The following is a 23,380-nucleotide window of genomic DNA, read 5'->3' on the forward strand; positions in this document are numbered from 1 at the left end:
CCATCTTGGGGTGCTCCTCGAAGAGGGCAGGGATGAATGACTGCCGCAGGATGTAGCTGTCGTGACACTGCCCGGGAAGCGGGCACACATGTACATTATCTCCTTATCTGTGTCTGGTGGTCGCACACGAGCTGTATGTTGAGGGAGTGGAACCACTTTCAGTTAACATAAGGCACCCCCCAGATGGTCCGGTGAGTGCAGGATACTGTGCGTGGCATCTATGACTTCCTGGATCTGATGCATCCCAGCGATGGCAGAGAAACCTGCTGCCCAGGCATTCTGTTGGGCCCGGTCCGTGTCAAAAACAGTAGTCTTCCACCCGGGCATGCAGGGAATTCGTGACCTGTCGGATGCACCTGTGGCTGTGGCCTATGAGATCCCCACTCGAGCCCTGGAATGATCCCGAGGCATAACAGTTCAGGGCTGCAGTGACCTTGACTGTCACCAGGAGTAGGTGTCATCCTCATCGATGCGGTGCCAAGTCCGCAAGGATATAGCACAGATGTCGCACTGTCTCCTTGTTGAGGCGGAGCCTCCTGCAGCACGCACTGTCGATCATTTATTCGAATGACCAGCGGCGCCTGTACACCCTGGGCTGTCGCGGGTCCCCCTCTCTGGGTCCCTCCCTAGCCTGATGGGCGGCCCGGTCCTCAAGGTGTGGGGCAGTGTCCGGCACATGGGGTGCTGCCTCGAGCATCTGCAGATGCTGCTGCTGCTGCCTTCTCCGGCGTCTTGCCACATCGCGTAGCTCCAGCATCACTAGAGCAACATCTGCGTCCAACATCCCTGCCATAGCATTCAATATGTGTAAGGCATTGGGAGAGGGTGTTACACTGACAACAGCAGTGGCTCCCAGTCCGGGACCCTCCATTCCCCCATTGATTCCCTTCCACCACTGCACTCGGAATGCCCTCCCCACGTACAGAAGACCACAGTTGGCCCCTCTCACCTGGCCCCAGACCCTGCACCCCGGACACCCACTCACATCATCACCTGGTGTTGGACAGTTCCAGTGAGAAAATTATGAGGGGCATGGGTGCTTGGAACTCGCTGCCGGAGGAGGTGGTGGAAGCAGGGACGATAGTAACGTTTAAGGGGCGGGTGCTGGCACCTCACCATGGCACTCACCCACCCTGCAGCTGTGGACAAAACAACAAAGAACAAAGCAAAGTACAGCACAGAACAGGCCCTTTGGCCCTCCCAGCCTGCGCCGACCATGCTGCCTGCCTAAACTACAATCTTCTACACTTCCGGGGTCGGTATCCCTCTATTCCCATCCTATTTATGTATTTGTCAAGATGCCCCTTAAACATCACTATCGTCCCTGCTTCCACCACCTCCTCCGGCAGTGAGTTCCAGGCACCCACTACCCTCTGTGTAAAACACTTGCCTTGTACATCTCCTCTAAACCTTGCCCCTCGCACCTTAAACCTATGCTCCCTAGTAATTGATCCCTCTACCCTGGGGAAAAGTCTCTGACTATCCATTCTGTCTATGCCCCTCATCATTTTGTCACTGGAACATTGCCCCACCCCCTGGGTGTTTGCATATTGGCTGCTGCATGCGTGGTGTTGTCTCCCGCAGTGTCCAGGTGTACTGTCCAGGCATCACGGTCTGTTTGGGATGCCAGTCAATGACTCCTGCTTGCTACATGTCCCGCCCATTCATCGGAATACATTGGGTTGTGTGAAGTGTTCCACAAATGGGCAGCACGGTAGCACAAGTGATTAGCACTGTGGCTTCACAGCGCCAGGGCCCCAGGTTCGATTCCCCGCTGGGTCACTGTCTGTGCGGAGTTTGCACGTTCTCCCCGTGTGTGCGTGGGTTTTCTCCGGGTGCTCCGGTTTCCTCCCACAGTCCAAAGACGTGCAGGTTAGGTGGATTGGCCATGCTAAATTACCCGTAGTGTCCATAAGGGTTGGGAGGGGTTATTGGGTTGCGGGGAAAAGGTGGAAGTGAGGGATTAATGTGGGTCGGTGCAGACTCGATGGGCCGAATGGCCTCCTTCTGCACTGTATGTTCTATGTAATCTATGTAACTACGATTACCAATTCCCTACTGGCATTAGCCTTCAACTGCATGGCCAGTGGTGTTGGCAGCTGCTGGGGGTTATGGGTTCTCCGGGGGCAGACGGGCAGGGACAAGGGTTGCCCCTGGAATGGGTACACACAATCCATGGATTGGCATGATGGTGCAGTGAGCAGTTGCCCTCAGGATGCACCCACCAGCGCCCTTGCCCCACTCTCCCATGGCGGTCCATCCCTGCGCAGAGTCACCCCATCCCCAGCTGAAGGTCCCCCATCCCCTACTGAGTGCAGGAACAGCAAGCCCAGCGCCCCAGGCTCTTTACCTGTGAGCAGAGATGGTTATTCACCTCCTCGGCTCCCCACAAAAGCCCTTCCACCAGAACAAAGAACAAAGAAAAATACAGCACAGGAACAGGCCATCAGCCCTCCAAGCCTGCGCCGACCATGCTGTCCATCGAAACTAAAATCTTCTAACTTCCGGGGTCCTTATCCCTCTATTCCCATCCTATTCATGTATTTGTACAGGTTCACGTTTTTAAAAAATGACTACTAATTATACCTTGCTGGGGAGGCCACTGAATAACAGGAGGCCGTTGGATGATGGGTGGCTCTTGTTAATTGTATGGAAATAGAGTTTAAGTGCTGATAATTGGTTTCTCATCACGCTACGGCGAGATTCCAATTTTACCTACGGGAACACGTTGGTTGCATCGCAAACTGTTTGGCGCCTGGCACGGTTCCCGGTTTTGGCCTCTCTCACTATACACCCGTGTCATTACGCATGAGTGCAAGTGTAATGAGGCCGGAAGATTGTGCCCTAAATTATGTATCACAAATAGTTGCCGTTTTCTGTGTCCTTATAAATTTGTAATTTGAGAGCTGGACTTTGTCATTGCTGGGAAGAGTCCCTGGCTCTAGAACTGCATTTGGAAGATCAGCACAATGACTTGGGCTCAAACCAATCCTCAGTTACTGCTTCAAGGGCATCAAAACATTTTTCATCACTGAAATCTTCTCTTCTGTGCAACATATGTTGTCTTTAATGCCACTGTATTACTTCCATCTTCCTATTTTCCAATGAAAAGCCATCTCTCAATTTGCTATTCATTGTATAACATGACAACATATTAATCATGATATGTGGAATTAGAAGGGCTAAAAGGTGCCATGAAATGTCTTACGCAAACATGGTCAAGGAGAATCCCAAGGCTTTTTATGCATATATTAGCAGCAAGAGGGTAGCAAGAGAAAGAGTAGGTCCACTTACGGACAATGGAGGGAAGTTATGCGTGGAACCACAGGAAATGGGTGAAATCCATAATGAATTCTTTGTATCGGTATTCACCAGGGAGAAGGACATGATGGATGTTGAGGTCAGGGATAATTGTGTGAGAACAAAGAATGAAGAAATGTACAGCACAGGAACAGGCCCTTCGGCCCTCCAAGCCCGTGCCGACCATGCTGCCCGACTAAACTACAATCTTCTACACTTCCTGGGTCCGTATCCCTCTATTCCCATCCTATTCATGTATTTGTCAAGATGCCTCTTAAATGTCACTTTCGTCCCTGCTTCCACCAACTCCTCCGGTAGCGAGTTCCAGGCACCGACTACCCTCTGTGTAAAAAAACTTGCCTCGTACATCTACTCTAAACCTTGCCCTTTCACCTTAAACCTATGCCCCCTAGTAATTGACCCCTCTACCCTGGGGAAAAGCCTCTGACTATCCACTCTGTCTATGCCCCTCATAATTTTGTAGACCTCTATCAGGTCGCCCCTCAACCTCTGTCGTTCCAGTGAGAACAAACCGAGTTTATTCAACCGCTCCTCATAGCTAATGCCCTCCATACCAGGCAACATTCTGGTAAATCTCTTCTGCACCCTCTCTAAAGCCTCCACGTCCTTCTGATAGTGTGGCGACCAGAATTGAACACTATACTCCAAGTGTGGCCTAACTAAGGTTCTATACAGCTGCAACATGACTTGCCAATTCTTATACTCAATGCCCCGGCCAATGAAGGCAAGCATGCCTTATGCCTTCTTGACTACCTTCTCCACCTGTGTTGCCCCTTTCAGTGACCTGTGGACCTGTACTCCTAGATCTCTCTGACTTTCAATACTCTTGAGGGTTCTACCATTCACAGTATATTCCCTACCTGCATTAGACCTTCCAAAATGCATTACCTCACATTTGTCCGGATTAAGATCCATCTGCCATCTCTGCGCCCAAGTCGCCAAAAAATCTAAATCCTGTTGTATCCTCTGACAGTCCTCATCGCTATCCGCAATTCCACTAACCTTTGTGTCGTCTGCAAACTTACTAATCAGACCAGTTACATTTTCCTCCAAATCATTTATATAAACTACAAACAGCAAAGGTCCCAGCACTCATCCCTGCGGAACACCACTGGTCACAGCCCTCCAATTAGCCAAGCATCCTTCCATTGCTACTCTCTGCCTTCTATGACCTAGCCAGTTCTGTATCCACCTTGCCAGCTCACCCCTGATCCCGTGTGACTTCACCTTTTGTACTAGTCTACCATGAGGGACCTTGTCAAAGGCCTTACTGAAGTCCATATAGACAACATCCACTGCCCTACCTGCATCAATCATCTTTGTGACCTCCTCGAAAAACTCTATCAAGTTAGTGAGACACGACCGCCCCTTCACAAAACCATGCTGCCTCTCACTAATACATCCATTTGCTTCCAAATGGGAGTAGATCCTGTCTCGAAGAATTCTCTCCAGTAATTTCCCGACCACTGAAGTAAGGCTCACCAGCCTGTAGTTCCCTGGATTATCCTTGCTACCCTTCTTAAACAGAGGAACGACATTGGCTATTCTCCAGTCCTCCGGGACATCCTCTGAAGACAGTGAGGATCCAAAGATTTCTGTCAAGGCCTCAGCAATTTCCTCTCCAGCCTCCTTCAGTATTCTGGGGTAGATCCCATCAGGCCCTGGGGACTTATCTACCTTAATATTTTTCAAGACGCCCAACACCTCGCCTTTTTGGATCTCAATGTGACCCAGGCTATCTACAGACCCTTCTCCAGACTCAACATCTCCCAATTCCTTCTCTTTGGTGAATACTGATGCAAAGTATTCATTTAGTACCTCGCCCATTTCCTCTGGCTCCACACATAGATTCCCTTGCCTATCCTTCAGTGGGCCAACCCTTTCCCTGGCTACCCTCTTGCTTTTTATGTACGTGTAAAAAGCCTTGGGATTTTCCTTAACCCTGTTGAGTTCTCCTGAGAACTTCAATATATCAAAGGAGGGAGTGTTGAGTATCCTAAATTGCATTAAGGTGGACAAGTCCCCGGTGCCGAATGGGATCTATCCCAGGTTACTGCGGGATGCAAGGGGAGAAATAGCCGGGGGGCATCACAGATATCTTCACATCCTCTTCGATCAGAGATGAGGTTCCAGAGGACTGGAGAACAGCCAATGATATTCCCTTTTTAAGAAAGGAAGCAGGGACAATCCAGCAAATTATAGGCTGGTGAGTCTGACATAGGTGGTGGGAACGCTTTTGGAAAAGATATTGAGGGACAGGATATATGCACATTTGGAGGAAAATGGACTAGTTAGTGACAGGCAGCATGGTTTTGTATGGGGAAGGTCATGTCTCACCAACTTGATTTGAGTTTTTTGAAGAGGTGACAAATAAAATTGATGAGGGAAGGGCTGTGAATGTAGTTTATATGGACTTTAGTAAGGCATTATACAAGGTCCCACATGGCAGACTGATACAAAAACTAAAATCACATGAGATTCGGGGTGGGCTGACTAGATGGAATGAGAAGTGGTTTGGTTATAGAAGACAGAGAGTAGCGGTAGAAGACTGTTTCATGAATGGAGGTCTGTAGCTAGTGGTGTTCCACCGGGATCAGGGCTGGGACCTCTGTTGTTTGTAGTATATATAAATGATCTGGAGGAAAATGTGGGTGGTCTGATTAGTAAGTTTGCGGATGACACAAAGATTGGCGGAGTTGCTGATAGTGCCGAGGATTGTCAGAGGATACAACAGAATATAGATAGATTGGAGACTTAGGCACAGAAATGGCAGATGGAATTTCATCCGGACAAATGAGAAGTGATGCATTTTGGAGGATCAAATTGATGTACGAATTGTACAGTAAATGGCAGAACCCTTAGGAACATTAACATACAGAGGGATCAGGGCGTGCAGGTACACAGTTCCCTAAAAGTGGCAACACAGGTGGCCAAGGTGATTATGAAGGCATATGGCATGCTTGCATTCATCAGCCGGGCATTGAGTACAATAGTTGGGAAATCATGTTGCAGCTATATAAAACCTTGGTTAGGCCACATTTGAAGTATTGCCTGCAGTTCTGGTCACCACATTATCAGAAGCATGTGGAAGCTTTGGAAATAGTGCAAAGAAGGTTGTTGCCTGGTCTCAAGGGTGTTGGCTATGAGGAGAGGTTGAATAAACAAGGATTGTTTTCACTGGAAAGATGGAGGTTGAGGGGAGACCTGATAGAGGTCTAGAAAATCATGAGAGGCATAGACAGGGTGGATAGTCAGAGACTTTTTCCAAGGGTGGAAGTGTCAATTACAAGGGGGCACAGGTTCAAGGTGAGAGGGGGAAAGTTTAAGGGTAGATGTGCAGGGTGAATTTTTCACGCAGTGGTGGGTGGGTGCCTGGAACCTGCTGCCAGAGGATGTGGTGGAAGCAGGCACATCAGCAACATTTAAGTGGCATCTAGATGGGTACATAAATAGGGAGGAAATAGAGGAAAGGGACCGACTAAGGGCAGAAGTTTTTTTTTAGTTCTGGCATCATGATCGGCACAAGCTTGGAGGGCCAAAGGGCCTGTTCCAGTGCTGTACTTTCTTTGCTCTTTGTATGAGCTATTATTTTATCTAGACCCATGTTTCCCTCTCTAAGTATAACCTAAGGACCAAGATCACAGAAGTCAGTGGGCAGCTTATGAACTGGAAAAGGATCTTTGGAGAAGAACAGCAGAATTTAATGCCCCCTCCACCCACTTCAGAGACAAATTCCAAGGTGGGGGAGGTGCCATTTGGTCAGACAGAATGGTGTATGGTGCGGGTCACCATCCCCCACTCCCCCAGTGAAGCCTGGGCAGAAGGTCTTTCCACCCAGATGACAATAATTGAAGCCTTTAAGTGGACAATTAATGCCTATTTAAGAATCTCATCCTATAGCAGCTGGCATTCAGCCAATAACAGGTGGGGGACTCACCATGTGGAGAGACCAACAAGCAAAGCCTGACAGATTTTCTTGCGAGTCAGCATGGAGTGGGGGTGGGAAAGGTTCCCTCATTCAGTGGGGGTGGGTCTGCTGAAATCCACCACACCCTGCAGTTTTCTGTCACAACCCCACCAAATGATGTTGACTCCCACCTTATGACCCCCAACCCACCTTCACTAACCTTTCTACTGGAAATTAATGATGATTCCTGGCGAAGGTCCAAGTTTACTACAGTAACCTGCCACCACTCCCAGTGACGCTGCCGGTAATGTAGAGCTGCTGGCCAATCAGAGCCTCTGATTGTCCAGGATAAGAGATTTCTTCCCAACTGGAAGTCATGCGGCAATTAAATGTCTCCCGTGGAGCCAGGAACACTGGTAGTAGTTTGTCTGCTTCCAATCTGGGACTTAATTCACTAAGGACTAGGTCCTACAAGCTGAATTCAGGGAGTTAGGAGTTAAACTAAAAAGTAGAACCTCAAAGGTAGTAATCTCAGGATTGCTGCCAGTGCCACAAGCTAGTCAGAGTAGGAATGTCAGGATAGAGAGGATGAATGTGTGGCTCAAGAGATGGTGCAAGAGGGCGGGATTCAAATTCCTGGGGCATTGGAACCAGTTCTAGGGGAGGTGGGACCAGTACAAATCGGACGGTCTGCATCTGGGCAGGACTGGAAGCAATGTCCTAGGGGGGGTGTTTGCTAGTGCTGTTGGGGAGGGTTTAAACTAATGTGGCAGGGGGGTGGGAACCGATGCAGAAAGTCGGAGGAAAGTAAAACGGGGCCAGAAACAAAAATCAATAAGGGGGAAAGTGTAAGGCAGAGAAGCCACAGTCAAAAATCAAAAAGGGCCACAGTACAGGGTACAGTGACTGAGGAGAGTGTGAAAAGGGAGGTGGCCAATGTAGGATTGAGGGTGTTGTACCTAAATGCGCACAGTATACGGAACAAGGTAAATGAGCTTGTTGCGCACATTGAAATTGGCCGGTACGATGTTGTGGCCATCACAGAGATGTGGTTGCAAGGGGATCAGGGCTGGGATCTAAATATCCAAGGATATATGTCCTATCGAAAGGACAGGCAGATGGGCAAAGGAGGCAGGGTTGCATTGTTAGTAAGGAATGAAGTTAAATCGATAGCAAATAGCGATATAAGATCAGAAGGCATAGAATCTCGGTGGATAAAGTTGAGGAATCGCAAAGGTAAAAAGACCCTGATGGGAGTTATGTACAGGCCCCCTAGCAGTAGTCAGGATGTGGGACAGAAACTAAATCAGGAGATAGAAAATGCATGTAAAAAAGGCAACATTACAATAATCATGGGGGACTTCAATATGCAGGTAGACTGGGAAAATCAATTTGGTAGTGGATCCCAAGAAATGGAATTTGTGGAATGTCTAAGAGATGGATTTTTGGAGCCGCTTGTGACAGAGCCTACTCGGGAACAGGCAATTCTGGATTTGGTGATGTGTAATGAGGCAGACTTGATTAGGGAACTTAAGGTGAAGGAACCCTTAGGGAGCAGTGACCAAAATATGATAGAATTTACCCTGCAGTTTGTGAGGGAGAAGCTGCAGTCAGATGTAACGGTGTTAGAATTAAATAAGGGTAACTACAAAGACATGAGGGAGTTGCTGGCCAGAGTTGATCGGAAAAGGGGCCTAGCAGGGAAGACAGTGGAACAGCAATGGCAGGGGTTTTTGGGGGTTATTAGGGAGGCACAATAGAAATTCATCCCAAGGGGGAGGAAACATGCTAAGGGGAGGACAAGGCATCCATGGCTGATGAGGGATATCAAGGATAGCATAAAGGCTGAAGAAAAAGCATACGAAGTGGCGAGGATTAGTGGGAAGCCAGAGGATTGGGAAGAATTTAAAAGAGAGCAGAGGACTAACTAAAAAAGCAATAAGGGGGGAGAAGATGAAGTATGAGTGCAAGCTAGCTAATAATATAAAGGAAGATAGGAAGAGATTTTTTTCAATATATAAAAGGTAAGAGAGAGGCAAAAATAGACATTGGACCACTAGAAAATGTGGCTGGAGAAGTAATAATAGGAAACAAAGAAATGGCAGAAGAACTGAATAGTTACTTTGCATCCGTCTTCACGATGGAAGACACTAATGGGATACCAGAGCTCCAGGAGAACCATGGGGGCAGAGGTGAGTGCAGTGACCATTACTAAGGAGAAGGTTCTGGGGAAACTGAAAGGTCTGAAAGTGGATAAGTCACCTGGACCGGATGGACTACACCTCAGGGTCTTAAAAGGGATAGCTGAGGAAATTGTGGAGGCATTAGTGATGATCTTTCACGAACCACTGGAGGCAGGAAGGGTCCCAGAGGACTGGAAGGTGGTTACTGTAACACCACTGTTGAAGAAGGGAGGGAGGCAGAAGACGGGAAATTATAGGCCGGTTAGCCAGACTTCGGTCATTGGTAAAATTTTAGAGTCTGTTATTACAGATGAGATTGCGAAGCACTTGAAAGTGCATAGTAAAATAAGACTGAGTCAGCACGGCTTTGTCAAAGGGAGGTCGTGTCTGACAAATCTATTAGAGTTCTTTGAGGAGGTAACAAGCAAGTTAGACAAAGGAGAACCAGTGGGCGTGATTTGTTTCGATTTCCAGAAGGCCTATGACAAGGTGCCGCATAGGAGATTGTTAAATAAGTTAAGAGCTCATGGTGTTCAGGGTAAGATCCTGGCATGGATAGAGGATTGACTGACTGGCAGAAGGCAAAGAGTAGGGATAAAGGCGTCTTTTTCAGGATGGCAGCCGGTGACTAGTGGTGTGCCTCAGGGGTCTGTGCTGGGACCACAACTTTTTATAATATTCATTAATGATCTGAAAGAAGGTACTGAAGGCACTGTTGCTAAGTTAGCAGATGATACAAAGATCTATAGAGGGACAGGTAGTATTGAGGAAGCAAGGGGGCTGCAGAAGGATTTGAACAAGCTAGGAAAGTGGGCAATGAAGTAGCAAATGAAATAGAATGTGGACCAGTGTGAGGTTATGCACTTTGGAAGGAGGAATTTAGGCATGGACTATTTTCTAAATGGGGAAATGCTTCGGAAAGCAGAAGCACAAAGGGACTTGGGAGTCCTTGTTCACGATTCTCTTAAGGTTAATGTGCAGGTTCAGTCAGCAGTTAAGAAGACAAATGCAATGTTAGCATTCATGTCAAGAGGGCTAGAATAGAAGACCAGGGATGTACTTCTGAGGCTATATAAGGCTCTGGTCAGACCCCATTTGGAGTATTGTGAGCAGTTTTGGACCCCGTATCTAAGGAAGTATGTGCTGGCCTTGGAAAGGGTCCAGAGGAGGTTCACAAGAATGATCCCTCGAATGAAGAACATGTCGTATGAGGAACATTTGACTACTCTGGGTCTGTACTCGTTGGAGTTTAGAAGGATGAGAGGGGATCTTATTGAAACTTACAAGATACTGTGAGGCCTGGATAGAATGGACGTGGAGAGGATGTTTCCACTTGTAGGAAAAACGATAACCAGAGGGCACCATCTCAGATTAAAGGGACTATCCTTTAAAACAGAGGTGAGGAATTTCATCAGCCAGAGGGTGGTGACTCTGTGGAACTCTTTGCCGCAGAAGGCTGTGGAGGCCAATTCACTGAACGTCTTTAAGACAGAGATAGATAAGTTCTTGATTGATAAGGGGATCAGGGGTTATGGGGAGAAGGCAAGAGAAAGGGGGTGAGAAAATATCAGCCATGATTGAATAGTGGAGCAGACTCGATGGGCCAAGTGGCCTAATTCTGCTCCTAGGTCTTATGGACTCCCAGTGGTCAGATTGGAGAGTTGCTGCCAGTTTTTGTAGTGTACATTGAGACCCTTGTCCCCCTCAGTTATTTCCACGCAATGGCTCACATATAAACCTGCTTCTAGAACTAAGATATAGCTGAAGAAGATTCATAGAACATACAGTGCAGAAGGAGGCCATTCGGCCCATCGAGTCTGCACCGACCCACTTAAGCCCTCACTTCCACCCTATCCCCATAACTCCTCTTAACCTTTTTGGACACTGAGGGCAATTTAGCATGGCCAATCCACCTAACCGTCACATCTTTGGACTGTGAGAGGAAACCGGAGCACCCGGAGGAAACCCACGCAGATACGGAGAGAACGTGCAGACTCCACACAGACAGTGACCCAGCAGGGAATCGAACCTGGGACCCTGGCGCTGTGAAGCCACAGTGCTAGCCAGGTGTGCTACCGTGCTCATGTGGACCCTCAAACCTGCTCCACCATACAATAAAGCCATAGCTAATCTACTTAAATTCCATTTGCCCAACCTCTCCCCATAATAATTCTGACAGGGACCCTTGACAGTTGGCTGCATCTCTATAGCTTGTTCTGGTGCAGTCTAAGTGCTGCTTCATGTTACCTTTTTTACCTGTTTGCTTAAGGGAGGCCTAATGTAGAGATTCTTGAAAAGCATGATGGAGAAATTGATTAGACATGTAACAAAGTAATTGGAAAGTCAAGCGAGCCAGTCAAGCACTGCTCTTTCCTTTACTGGTTGCCACCTTGTCTGCTAATGTTGTGCAATAGTTCCTGCCAGAACAAAGTCATTCATTTTTACACAAATATTTTTGTCCCAGATTCGAATAGAACAAAGTCGTGTTGTGCTTGTTAAAAGTTATTTTTATGTTCATATCGTTCAACAACAGCATGGCCCAATAGAAATTGCTGACTAACTACAGATATGGCTGCAGCATCACTGTTTGAGTCACATGCACTAACTTCAGTAGAAAGTAGCATAAATATACTCATACTACACAGGTTCAGATACATCATATGTATACATTACTTCCCAAACATCTAAAACCATTCAGTAACCGTGGAAATAATTTACTCCCAATGATCTTAGAATTTAATTAATAAACATGCATGAATGTCAGAGTACATATGAAAATGAATATTGAGATAATGTTCAACTTCTCATTCTGAATCTATTAACATGGGCCTGAAGAGAGACCATAATCTGCAACAAAATTAATTGTCACTCGGAAGAACAGTATCAGCGAATCTGGATTTACTAAAGTAAGAATCACTGAGACATGGCTACATGAAAATCAGGACTGGGAATTAAATATTGCAGGGTATAACATATTTAGAAAAGATAGTGAACAAAAATGAAGAGATGGAGTATCTGTACTTATTCAGGATAGCATAATTACAGTAAAAGGACACAGCTATCATCAGTTGGACAAAAATAGAATCCATATGGATAGAGTTAAAAGACAATAACGGATACATTATACTAACATGTGTAGTTTAGGGACCACCTAATGGTGGGAGGGAAATGGAGGAAGAAATATGCAGCCAAATTAGGGAATTACGTAAAAATCATAAAATAATACTCATGAGGGTTTTCAACTACTCTGATATTTGTCAAACAGAAGAGCTAGATAAAGGAGTTAAGGGAATGGACTTCCTAAAATGTGTACAGGGCTCCTTTCTAACCCAATATGTGAAACACCCAACAAGGGAAGATTTGCTATGGGTCCTATAAACGGGGAATGAACCAGAGCAGATAAAAGAAGTTAAGATTGGGGAAAATCTAGGCAATACGGACCATAATATTTTTATACCATTATACAATTTTAAGATGATGATAGAGAGGGACATAATTATGATGAAAACTAGTTAATGGATTGAAGAAAAGTTGATTTTGAGGGGCTGAGAATTGAACCGGGGAAAATTAAATGAGTGACGATATTGGCAAACACCGAAGAAAACAATGGGAAACATTTAAAACAGAGTGGAGGGAAAATACATTCAGCTAAATGAAATAACATTAGTGGTACTTCATGGATGAATAAAGACATATAGGAATAATTGAGGGTTAGGAATGTAGACAGCAGAGAAGTGGATGATAAGATAAAATAAAAGAGATTAGGGGAGAAATCAACAAAAACAATTGGAAAGACAACAAATTACTGCTAAATAAAATTAACAAGGAACACAAGATGAGATGTTTTGATTTAATAGATTGGGGGAAACTATTTTCACTGCCAAGGCAGTCAGTAATGCATATTTAAGATAATCGTCAAACAATCTGAGGGGAAAATGAGGATAATTATTTTTAATGCGGCAAGTTACGATCTGGAGTGCAACACAGGTTGCTGGAAGCACATTCAATCATAACTTTCAAAAAGGAATTGGATATATACATGACAAGCGAAAATTTGGAGAGCTGTGGTCAAAGAGCAGGGAAGTTAGGCTAATTAAATAGTTCTTTCAATGAGCCAGCAGGGTCATGCTGGGTCAAAAGATTTCCTTCAGTGCTGTATGTGTCTATGGTTCAAATGAGAAATATAATTGACCAGATTAGGCTGGTGGCTATTTTTTTTTTCATTCAAGGGATGTGGACATTGCTGCCATTACCTGCATTTATTGTCAAAGAAGCTTTGGTGAGTTGGGGCAATGTAGCGAGTAGATGTCAAAGAACAAAGAAATGTACAGCACAGGAACAGACCCTTCGGCCCTCCAAGCCCTTGCCGACCATGCTGCCCGACTAAACTACAATGTTTTACACTTCCTGGGTCCGTATCCCTCTATTCCCATCCTATTCATGTATTTGTCAAGATGCCCTTTAAATGTCACTATCGTCCATGCTTCAACCACCTCCTCCGGTAGCGAGTTCCAGGCACCCACTACCCTCTGCGTAAAAAACTTGCCATGTACATCTACTCTAAACCTTGCCCCTCACACCTTAAACCTATGCCCCCTAGTAATTGACCCCGCTACCCTGGGGAAAAGCCTCTGACTATCCACTCTGTCTATGCCCCTCATAATTTTGTAGACCTCTATCAGGTCTCCCCTCAACCTCCTTCGTTCCAGTGAGAACAAACCGAGTTTATTCAACCGCTCCTCATAGCTAATGCCCTCCATACCAGGCAACATTCTGGTAAATCTCTTCTGCACCCTCTCTAAAGCCTCCACGTCCTTCTGGTAGTGTGGCGACCAGAATTGAACACTATACTCCAAGTGTGGCCCAACTAAGGTTCTATACAGCTGCAACATGACTTGCCAATTCTTATACTCAATGCCCCGGCCAATGAAGGCAAGCATGCCGTATGCCTTCTTGACTACCTTCTCCACCTGTGTTGCCCCTTTCAATGACCTGTGGACCTGTACTCCTAGATCTCTTTGACTTTCAATACTCTTGAGGGTTCTACCATTCACTGTATATTCCCTACCTGCATTAGACTTTCCAAAATGCATTACCTCACATTTGTCCGGATTAAACTCCATCTGCCATCTCTCCGCCCAAGTCTCCAAACAATCTAAATCCTGCTGTATCCTCTGACAGTCCTCATTGCTATCCACAATTCCACCAACCTTTGTGCCGTCTGCAAACTTACTAATCAGACCAGTTACATTTTCCTCCAAATCATTTATATATACTACAAACAGAAAAGGTCCCAGCACTCATCCCTGTGGAACACCACTGATCACAGCCCTCCAATTAGAAAAGCATCCTTCCATTGCTACTCTCTGCCTTCTATGACTTAGCCAGTTCTGTATCCACCTTGCCAGCTCACCCCTGATCCTGTGTGACTTCACCTTTTGTACTAGTCTACCATGAGGGACCTTGTCAAAGGCTTTACTGAAGTCCATATAGACAACATCCACTGCCCTACCTGCATCAATCATCTTAGTGACCTCCTCGAAAAACTCTATCAAGTTAGTGAGACACAACCTCCCCTTCACAAAACCATGCTGCCTCTCACTAATACGTCCATTTGCTTCCAAATGGGAGCAGATCCTGTCTCGAAGAATTCTCTCCAGTAATTTCCCTACCACTGAAGTAAGGCTTACCGGCCTGTAGTTCCCTGGATTATCCTTGCTACCCTTCTTAAACAGAGGAACAACATTGGCTATTCTCCAGTCCTCCGGGACATCCCCTGAAGACAGTGAGGATCCAAAGATTTCTGTCAAGGCCTCAGCAATTTCCTCTCCAGCCTCCTTCAGTATTCTGGGGTAGATCCCATCAGGCCCTGGGGACTTATCTACCTTAATATTTTTTAAGACACCCAACACCTCGTCTTTTTGGATCTCAATGTGACCCAGGCTATCTACACACCCTTCTCCAGACTCAACATCTACCAATTTCTTCTCTTTGGTGAATACTGATGCAAAGTATTCATTTAGTACCTCGCCCATTTCCTCTGGCTCCACTCATAGATTCCCTTGCCTATCCTTCAGTGGGCCAACCCTTTCCCTGGCTACCCTCTTGCTTTTTATGTACGTGTAAAAAGCTTTGGGATTTTCCTTAACCCTATTTGCCAATGACTTTTCGTGACCCCTTCTAGCCCTCCTGACTCCTTGCTTAAGTTCCTTCCTACTATCCTTATATGCCACGCAGGCTTCGTCTGTTCCCAGCCTTTTAGCCCTGATAAATTCCTCCTTTTTCATTTTGACGAGGCCTACAATATCTCTCGTTATCCAAGGTTCCCGAAAATTGCCGTATTTATCCTTCTTCCTCACAGGAACATGCCGGTCCTGAATTCCTTTCAAATGACACTTGAAAGCCTCCCACATGTCAGATGTTGATTTGCCCTCAAACATCCGCCTCCAATCTATGTTCTTCAGTTCCCGCCTAATATTGTTATAATTAGGAACCTGGGGCCTCGGCTGGTGAGGGCATATCATGAGGCAGGGGAAAGGGGGAGCTCCCCCGACATTATTAGCCTTCCCCCAATTTAGCACATTCATCCTAGGACCACTCTTATCCTTGTCCACCAGTACTTTAAAACTTACTGAATTGTGGTCACTGTTACCGAAATGTTCCCCTACTGAAACATCTACCACCTGGCCGGGCTCATTCCCCAATACCAGGTCCAGTACTGCCCCTTCCCTAGTTGGACTGTCAACATATTGTTTTAAGAAGCCCTCCTGGATGCTCCTTACAAACTCCGCCCCGTCTAAGCCCCTGGCACTATGTGAGTCCCAGTCAATATTGGGGAAGTTGAAGTCTCCCATCACCACAACCCTGTTGTTTTTACTCTTTTCCAAAATCTGTCTACCTATCTGCTCCTCTATCTCCCGCTGGCTGTTGGGAGGCCTGTAGTAAACCGCCAACATTGTGACTGCACACTTCTTATTCCTGATCTCTACCCATATAGCCTCACTGCCCTCTGAGGTGTCCTCCCGCAGTACAGCTGTGATATTCTCCCGAACCAGTAGCGCAACTCCGCCTCCCCTTTTACACCCCCTCTATCCCGCCTGAAACATCTAAATCCTGGAACGTTTAGCTGCCAATCCTGCCCTTCCCTCAACCAGGTCTCTGTAATGGCAACAACCTCATAGTTCCAAGTACTAATCCAAGCTCTAAGTTCATCTGCCTTACCCGTAATACTTCTTGCATTATAACATATGCACTTCAGGCCACCAGACCCGCTGTGTTCAGCAACTTCTCCCTGTCTGCTCTGCCTCAGAGCCCCACTGTCCCTATTCCCTCGTTCTCCCTCAATGCTCTCACCTTCTGACCTATTGCTCCCGTGCCCACCCCCCTGCCATACTAGTTTAAACCTTCCCGTGTGACACTAGCAAACCTCGCGGCCAGGATATTTATGCCTCTCCGGTTTAGATGCAACCCGTCCTTCTTATATAGGTCACACCTGCCCCGGAAGAGCTCCCAGTGGTCCAGATAACGAAAACCCTCCCTCCTACACCAGCTGTTTAGCCACGTGTTTAGCTGCTCTATCTTCCTATTTCTAGCCTCACTGGCACGTGGCACAGGGAGTAATCCCGAGATTACAACCCTAGAGGTCCTGTCTTTTAACTTTCTGCCTAGCTCCCTGAACTCCTGCTGCAGGACCTCATGCCCAATCCTGCCTATGTCGTTAGTACCAATATGTACAACGACCTCTGCCTGTTTGCCCTCACCCTTCAGGATGACCTCTACCCGTTCGGAGACATCCTGGACCCTGGCACCAGGGAGGCAACATACCATCCTGGAGTCTCTTTCACGTCCACAGAAGCGCCTATCTGTGCCCCTGACTATTGAGTCCCCTATTGCTATTGCTCTTCTGCGCTTTGACCCTCCCTTCTGAACATCAGAGCCAGCCGTGGTGCCACTGCTCTGGCTGCTGCTGTTTTCCCCTGATAGGCTATCCCCCCCGACAGTATCCAAAGGGGTATACCTGTTCGAGAGGGGGACAACCACAGGGGATTCCTGCACTGACTGCCTGCCCTTTCTGGTGGTCACCCATTTCTCTGCCTGCACCTTGGGTGTGACCACATTTACATAACTGCGATCTATGACGCTTTCCGCCACCTGCATGCTCCTAAGTGCATCCAATTGCTGCTCCAACCGAACCATGCGGTCTGTGAGGAGCTCCAGTTGGGTGCACTTTCTGCAGATGAAGCCATCCGGGACGCTGGAAGCCTCCCGGACCTGCCACATCTCACAGTCAGAGCACTGTACCCCTCTAACTGACATTGCGTCAATTAATTAAAATTAAAAAAATTTTAAAAATTAAAAAATTTAATATATATTTTTTTAAATTTCAAAGTTACTGTTAACTATCTGTTTCCCAGCACTAGATTTCTGATAGAAATGAGAAAGCCAAATATAGTACTCTCTGATCTCTGGCTTAGATACCCCTCTAAATTATAATTAAGTAATTATGTTTAATTAGTTAATTTTTTTAATTTAGTGTAGATTCCCAACCAGCCACTCAGGCCACAGCTTTTCTGTGATTGTACAAACTACAGCCACAGTAAATCAGTGGTGAGCAGAGTGTATATTTAAGTTGGTGAGTGGAGAACTGATCAAGCAGACTACTTTATCCTGGATAGTGTCAAACTTGTTCTGTGTTGTTAAAGTTGCATTAATCTAGGCAATCTGAAAATATTCTATCAAGCGCCTGATCTGTGATTTGTAGATGGTGGAAATCTTGGGTGAGTTGGGAGGGGAGTCATTCACCACAGAGTACCCAGCCTTAAAAGTCACAGTATTTACATGGCAAGTCCAGCTTCTGTTCAATGGTGACCCCCATTCCAAGGATATGTGAATTGTGGAAATTCAATGATGGTAGTAGCACGACTTGTGAAGTGGAAGTGCTTCCTCTTGAGGATCATCATTGCCTTACCCAGCATGCCATGAATGCTAAACTATTTATCACCCCAAGCCTGAATGTTGTCTAGGTCTTGCTTCATTGTCTGAGGAGTCGCAAATCGAACTGAACACTGCACCATCATCAACAAACTTCCCCACCTTTAGCCTTAAGATGTAGGCAAGATCATTGATAAAACAACAGGTGGTTAGGTCACTGCCCTGAGGAGCTCCTGCAGAAATGTTGAGGGCCTAAGATGATCTGCACCCAACAACCACAAATACGTTGCTTGAAACTGAGGATGAATCGAGACAGTTCAGGGTTTTCCCCTTCTTCCCATCGTATTCAATATTACAAGGACTCCTTGAGGCCACGTTTGATCAAATACTGACCTGATGACAAGAGCAGTCACACTCATCTTACCTCTGGAATTCCGCTCTTTTGTCATTATTTGGACCAAGGCTGTAATGTTGTCTGGAGCCAAATTAATCTGGTGAAACCCAAACTTAGCATCGGAGAGCATGTAATGGGTGAGTAATTGCCACTTAATAGTTCTGTCAATGTTATTTTCCATCACTTTGCTGATGATTGAGAGGAAACTAATGGGGTGGTAATTGACCACGTTGGGTTTGTCCTGCCTTTTTTGGCAGGAGATAACTAAGCAATTTTCTGCATTGTTGGGTAGAAGCTGCTGGAACATTTTAATGGCAATGCGGCTAGTTCTGGAGCAAAAGGCTTCAGTGCCAGGATCTTGTCAGGTTGATAGCCTTCACTGTATCCACTGCACTCAACCGTTTGGTGGCACATGGAGTGAATCAAATTGACTGAATGTTGGCTTCTGTGATGGTGTAAAGCCTAGGACGGTTTGCTCGCAACACCATGGTTGTGGGATCAATTCCTTTACTGGCTACCAACAGTAATCTGTCTTGAAAAAATTATGGGGCTGGGTTCTCCGCCATGCGGCACGACATTTCAGGTTCACCCCGCCAGCGGGATGCTCTGCTACAGTGGCTGGTCAATGGGGTTTCCCATTGTGGAGCAGCCCCACGCCGTCGGGAAACCCCCGGGCTGCCGGCAAAACAGAGAATCCCGCCGGCGGAGAGTCCAGCCCATGGTGTCTGATATGTTCAGTTAAATACACTATGCCGATATGTTACTTCTTCCTAGTGGTGTTCAACATGGAAGAGTATGCAAATAAAACAGAAAATGCTGGAAATACTCAGCAGGTCAGGCAGCATCTATGCAGAGATGGGTAGAGTTACAGGTCAATTTTTAAATTCAGGGTGACACTTGGAACTGAACAGAGATGTCCAGCAAAATGCTCTCCTAATCTGTGTCTGGTCTCTCCAGTATAGAGCAGACTACATTGTGAGAAGCAAATACAGTCTACTAAATTTTAAAAAGTACACGTAAATTGTTGCTTCACCCGGAAGGAGTGTTTGTGACATTGAACAGTGAGGAGCGAGGAGGTGAAAGAGTAGGATTTGCTTCCCTACATTTGCATGAAAAGCTGTCCTGGGAAAGAGGAGGACATATTAGGGGTGACTGAGAAGTGGCCCAGGATATTTTGATGGGAACAGTCCTCCTGGAATGCCAAAAGGGGAGAGGGGAAGATATGTTTGATGATGGCATATTAATGATGATAGCGGAAATGTCAGAGGATGAACCATTGAAGACAGAGGAGGATGAGGACAAAGGGGGCCCTTTCATGGTTATGAAGAGAAGGGAGTAGAGCAGAAATGAAGAAAATGAGAAAGACATGGTGGACTGCTCCATCAACTATTGTGAGGGAGAAGCCTAAGTTGAGTATAAAATAAAACATTTCAAAAGAGCTGGTTTGAAAGATTTGATCATCAGAACAATGGACAGGCTTCTCCGGGGCCACCAACCAGCAGCAGGAATCCCGGTAGCCCGAAGAATCATGCGTCAGGCAACAAGACGGGCAAAAAAGCAGCTCTTCAGAACAAAGAGATAGCGGGCTGGTTTCTCTAATCCACCAGCCAAGTGTCTCTCGTTGGCGCACCGTTCGCTGGAGGCGGGATTCTATCTTCCCACCGCTTGGCAATGGGATTTCCCATCGTTCCCACCCCACGCTGGTGGGAAACGCGCTGGCGGGGGTGCACTGCTAACGGGAATGGTGAATCGCAATGAACGGAGAATTCTGGCCAGCCTCGTTTAAAAAACTGTAGTTAGAAAAACCGCTGTTCCTCAGAGTTAATGGACCCCCATAGTGCTATATAAATAAACAACGGTAATCCTCTCTTTGATACAGCCTGGACTTGTCAATCAAAAGGCTTTTAAAAGGCAATAGTCCGTGAAATTGAATGAAAACATTGCAGTTCAAAGATCTTAGGCTTCTCGACTTGCACACAGGCTTTAAAAAAATAGAGGACAATGAAAAAAACACTTCAAAGGTTCTCACCATATTAAAGAGAATACTTTAACCTTCACCTGACAGGTCTTAGAACTTAGCATGCCGACAGACAGTTTAAAGGGTTAAAGGTTTCAGATGGGAAGACTTTACTTTCAGAGAACTTTAACTTTGAGATGCTGACAGTTTAAAGGGGTTAAAGGCTGCAAATGCTTGGCACGGATACGGTGGGCCGAAGTGCCTCTTTCCGTGCTGCCTCTATGACCAAAAGAGCATCGTTGAACCAGATGGGATTCGACAACAATCTGACAATCATGGTCACCTTTACAGAAACTAACTTTTTAATCCAGATTTAACTAACTGAATTTGAACTGTCTAGCTACTGTGGTGGGATTTCAGCTCTTGTTCTCTGTCCAGTTAGATTACTACTATTCTACCCGACCCCTATTTTAGGCAATTCTATACAGAGATTTATTGCGTATGTAAATGTAAAATACTTTGAAAGCAATAAACAATACATGATTATTAACATAAAACATTTTCTGTTTTGTAGACTTGGCGATTATGTTGAGCTAATGACATATATGAAGGACTTTTCAGTCTCACGACACAACATACTTGGTCAAGCATCATTCTATACCGCTTGTCTGGACTTCTCGCTTCAGGAAGGTAATTATTTTCATAATGGATGACATTTTTAAGATATTCTAAATTGCTGTCTACTTATTTTAGTATTTCTGTTTCTATTTTCATTCCATATGCAAAAAGACATTAGGACTGAAATGGTGTACAAATAAAATATTTAAAATTATTGAATGGAATCTTAGAAACATCAGCAGAGAGGGACGTTACTTTGAAAATTGGGAGAAACCAGTAGCTAGCTGGTGTTATATTCCTTGTCTTGTGCTACAAGATAGCTAGATATGTGATGTTGACAAAGAATATAAAACTACGAAGTTTAAATCAAAACAAATTCATTTTCACTACTAAACTTGATTAGGTTCGCACACTTTACTAAGTAACAGATAATAAAATAATACTGAATCTGTAGTACAGTAATCAATACTCTCTCTAACTATTAAACTACACTATAACTCAACCTCGTGCTATATCTCTACAATTAAATCTCTGTCAGCTTTCTCTCTCTGTTTCATCAGCTTCTCATCAACTTCTCCCAGAATTCCTAGAGATGCAGCCTTATATACAATCACTTAGTAACGCCATCTGGTGTTGAGTTACATATAGTGTCTGTTGTTAACCCTTTATTACACTTGTACTATTCATATCAATACATCCCTTTTTTGTAGACATTTATTTTCTACATGACTAAAGAAAAAAATGAATAACATTAGTGCAGAATTCTATGTATACAAAGTTAACAAGTGAGTAAGAAAAAATTATTCAAACAGTTCATTTGTGTTTCTTCACAAATTAAGTTTGTCTGGTTTCTTTCTTATTCTGAATGATCTCCTCAGTCCAGTCAGTGGAGTGATAGATATCTTGAACGTCTTCTGGAAATTCATCTGGTATCTTGGAATGTTGTTGTAGTACCAACAAGTCATCAGTTGAAATTAATCAGGTGTTCGACTGGTTGAACCACTTTTGTTGTCTGACCTGGGGTTTTTTCTGTGCTTGTGGTATCGATTTTGTGTGTCATTTGCCTTAAAAACTGGTTTGCCTTTTGGTCTTTGAGCAAATACAAACTCATGAAATTCTTTGGCATGACTTCTTTTTTGTCTAAGCAGTGTTGTGTTCTTCCTGACATTGTTTGATTCATTTTCAAACGTTTTAGTATCAGTGTCCTTTACATTATCAGATGTTTCTCTGCACTTTATGATCTCAGGTCCATGTGAATGACCTGATGCTTCGCTAAGCTTTGTGGCATCAGTCCTTTCTGGATGATCTGATGTATCTTTGATCTCTTGGTGCTCCTCTTCTGGAGTCAACTTCTCCATAATATCATTTTCTTGTAAGTTGTTCAAATTGATGTGTTTTCAATTGTTTTATTCATTGTTGTACTCTGATTGTCATGTTCTTTTGTACAGTCCAGCTGAGATCTGTCAGTCTCGCTTTTGTCCTGCACATCTTGTATGCTACTTGTGATCACTTCATCACTATTCACAAAGACAGTGGGTAGAGCATCATAGTCATCTTTTTGTTGATCAAATAAGCTGGATAGACCTTTATAGTCTTCTTCTTGCATTGTTCTCTCTCTGGAGTCTTTCATTGCTTCCATTCTGGAGTTTTTCAGTGCTCGGTTACTGCTATCCAATGTAGCAACGGTATGCAATTCCATCAATGTACTGGATTCATCTACCATTTAGAGTGCTATTTAGCTTTTTAATCGTGTTGCTAACACAATAATCATCAAAACCATATCTCTGCCATATCCGAGTAATATTCAATGTAGGATTGATTTTCTGTATTTTTAAATTGGTTAACATTTTCTTCCTGTCGCATGCTGCAAACACTTTGTTCTATGGTGCTGCAAAAGTTTTCTTCAGCTGTTTGTTTAAATTTAGGCAATGTTCTGCCTTCCGAGGTAAAAAAGAAACATTTGTTTTTTGCCTTTAAAACTATTTTTTTCAATTTTCAGGCAGTTTCCCTTTAAGTAGACGTGTCCAAAATCTTCTGACGTCATCATGTCCGTGACTTTATGAGCAAAC

The 23,380-nt window shown here is 45.1% G+C and overlaps 1 protein-coding gene across 1 annotated transcript in view; it reads left to right on the top strand.

Moving 5' to 3' along the window:
* LOC140389787 (adenylate cyclase type 10-like) overlaps nucleotides 1-23,380 on the top strand; it is a 452,930-nt gene that overhangs the window by 325,419 nt on the left and 104,131 nt on the right. The window contains exon 29 of the mRNA XM_072474312.1: nucleotides 21,268-21,383. Coding sequence (XP_072330413.1) covers nucleotides 21,268-21,383 — 116 coding nt within the window. The remainder of the gene's footprint in view (nucleotides 1-21,267; nucleotides 21,384-23,380) is intronic.

This window comes from Scyliorhinus torazame, chromosome 2 (assembly GCF_047496885.1).
Source record: "Scyliorhinus torazame isolate Kashiwa2021f chromosome 2, sScyTor2.1, whole genome shotgun sequence".
In the NCBI taxonomy this organism is placed as follows: Eukaryota; Metazoa; Chordata; class Chondrichthyes; order Carcharhiniformes; family Scyliorhinidae; genus Scyliorhinus; species Scyliorhinus torazame.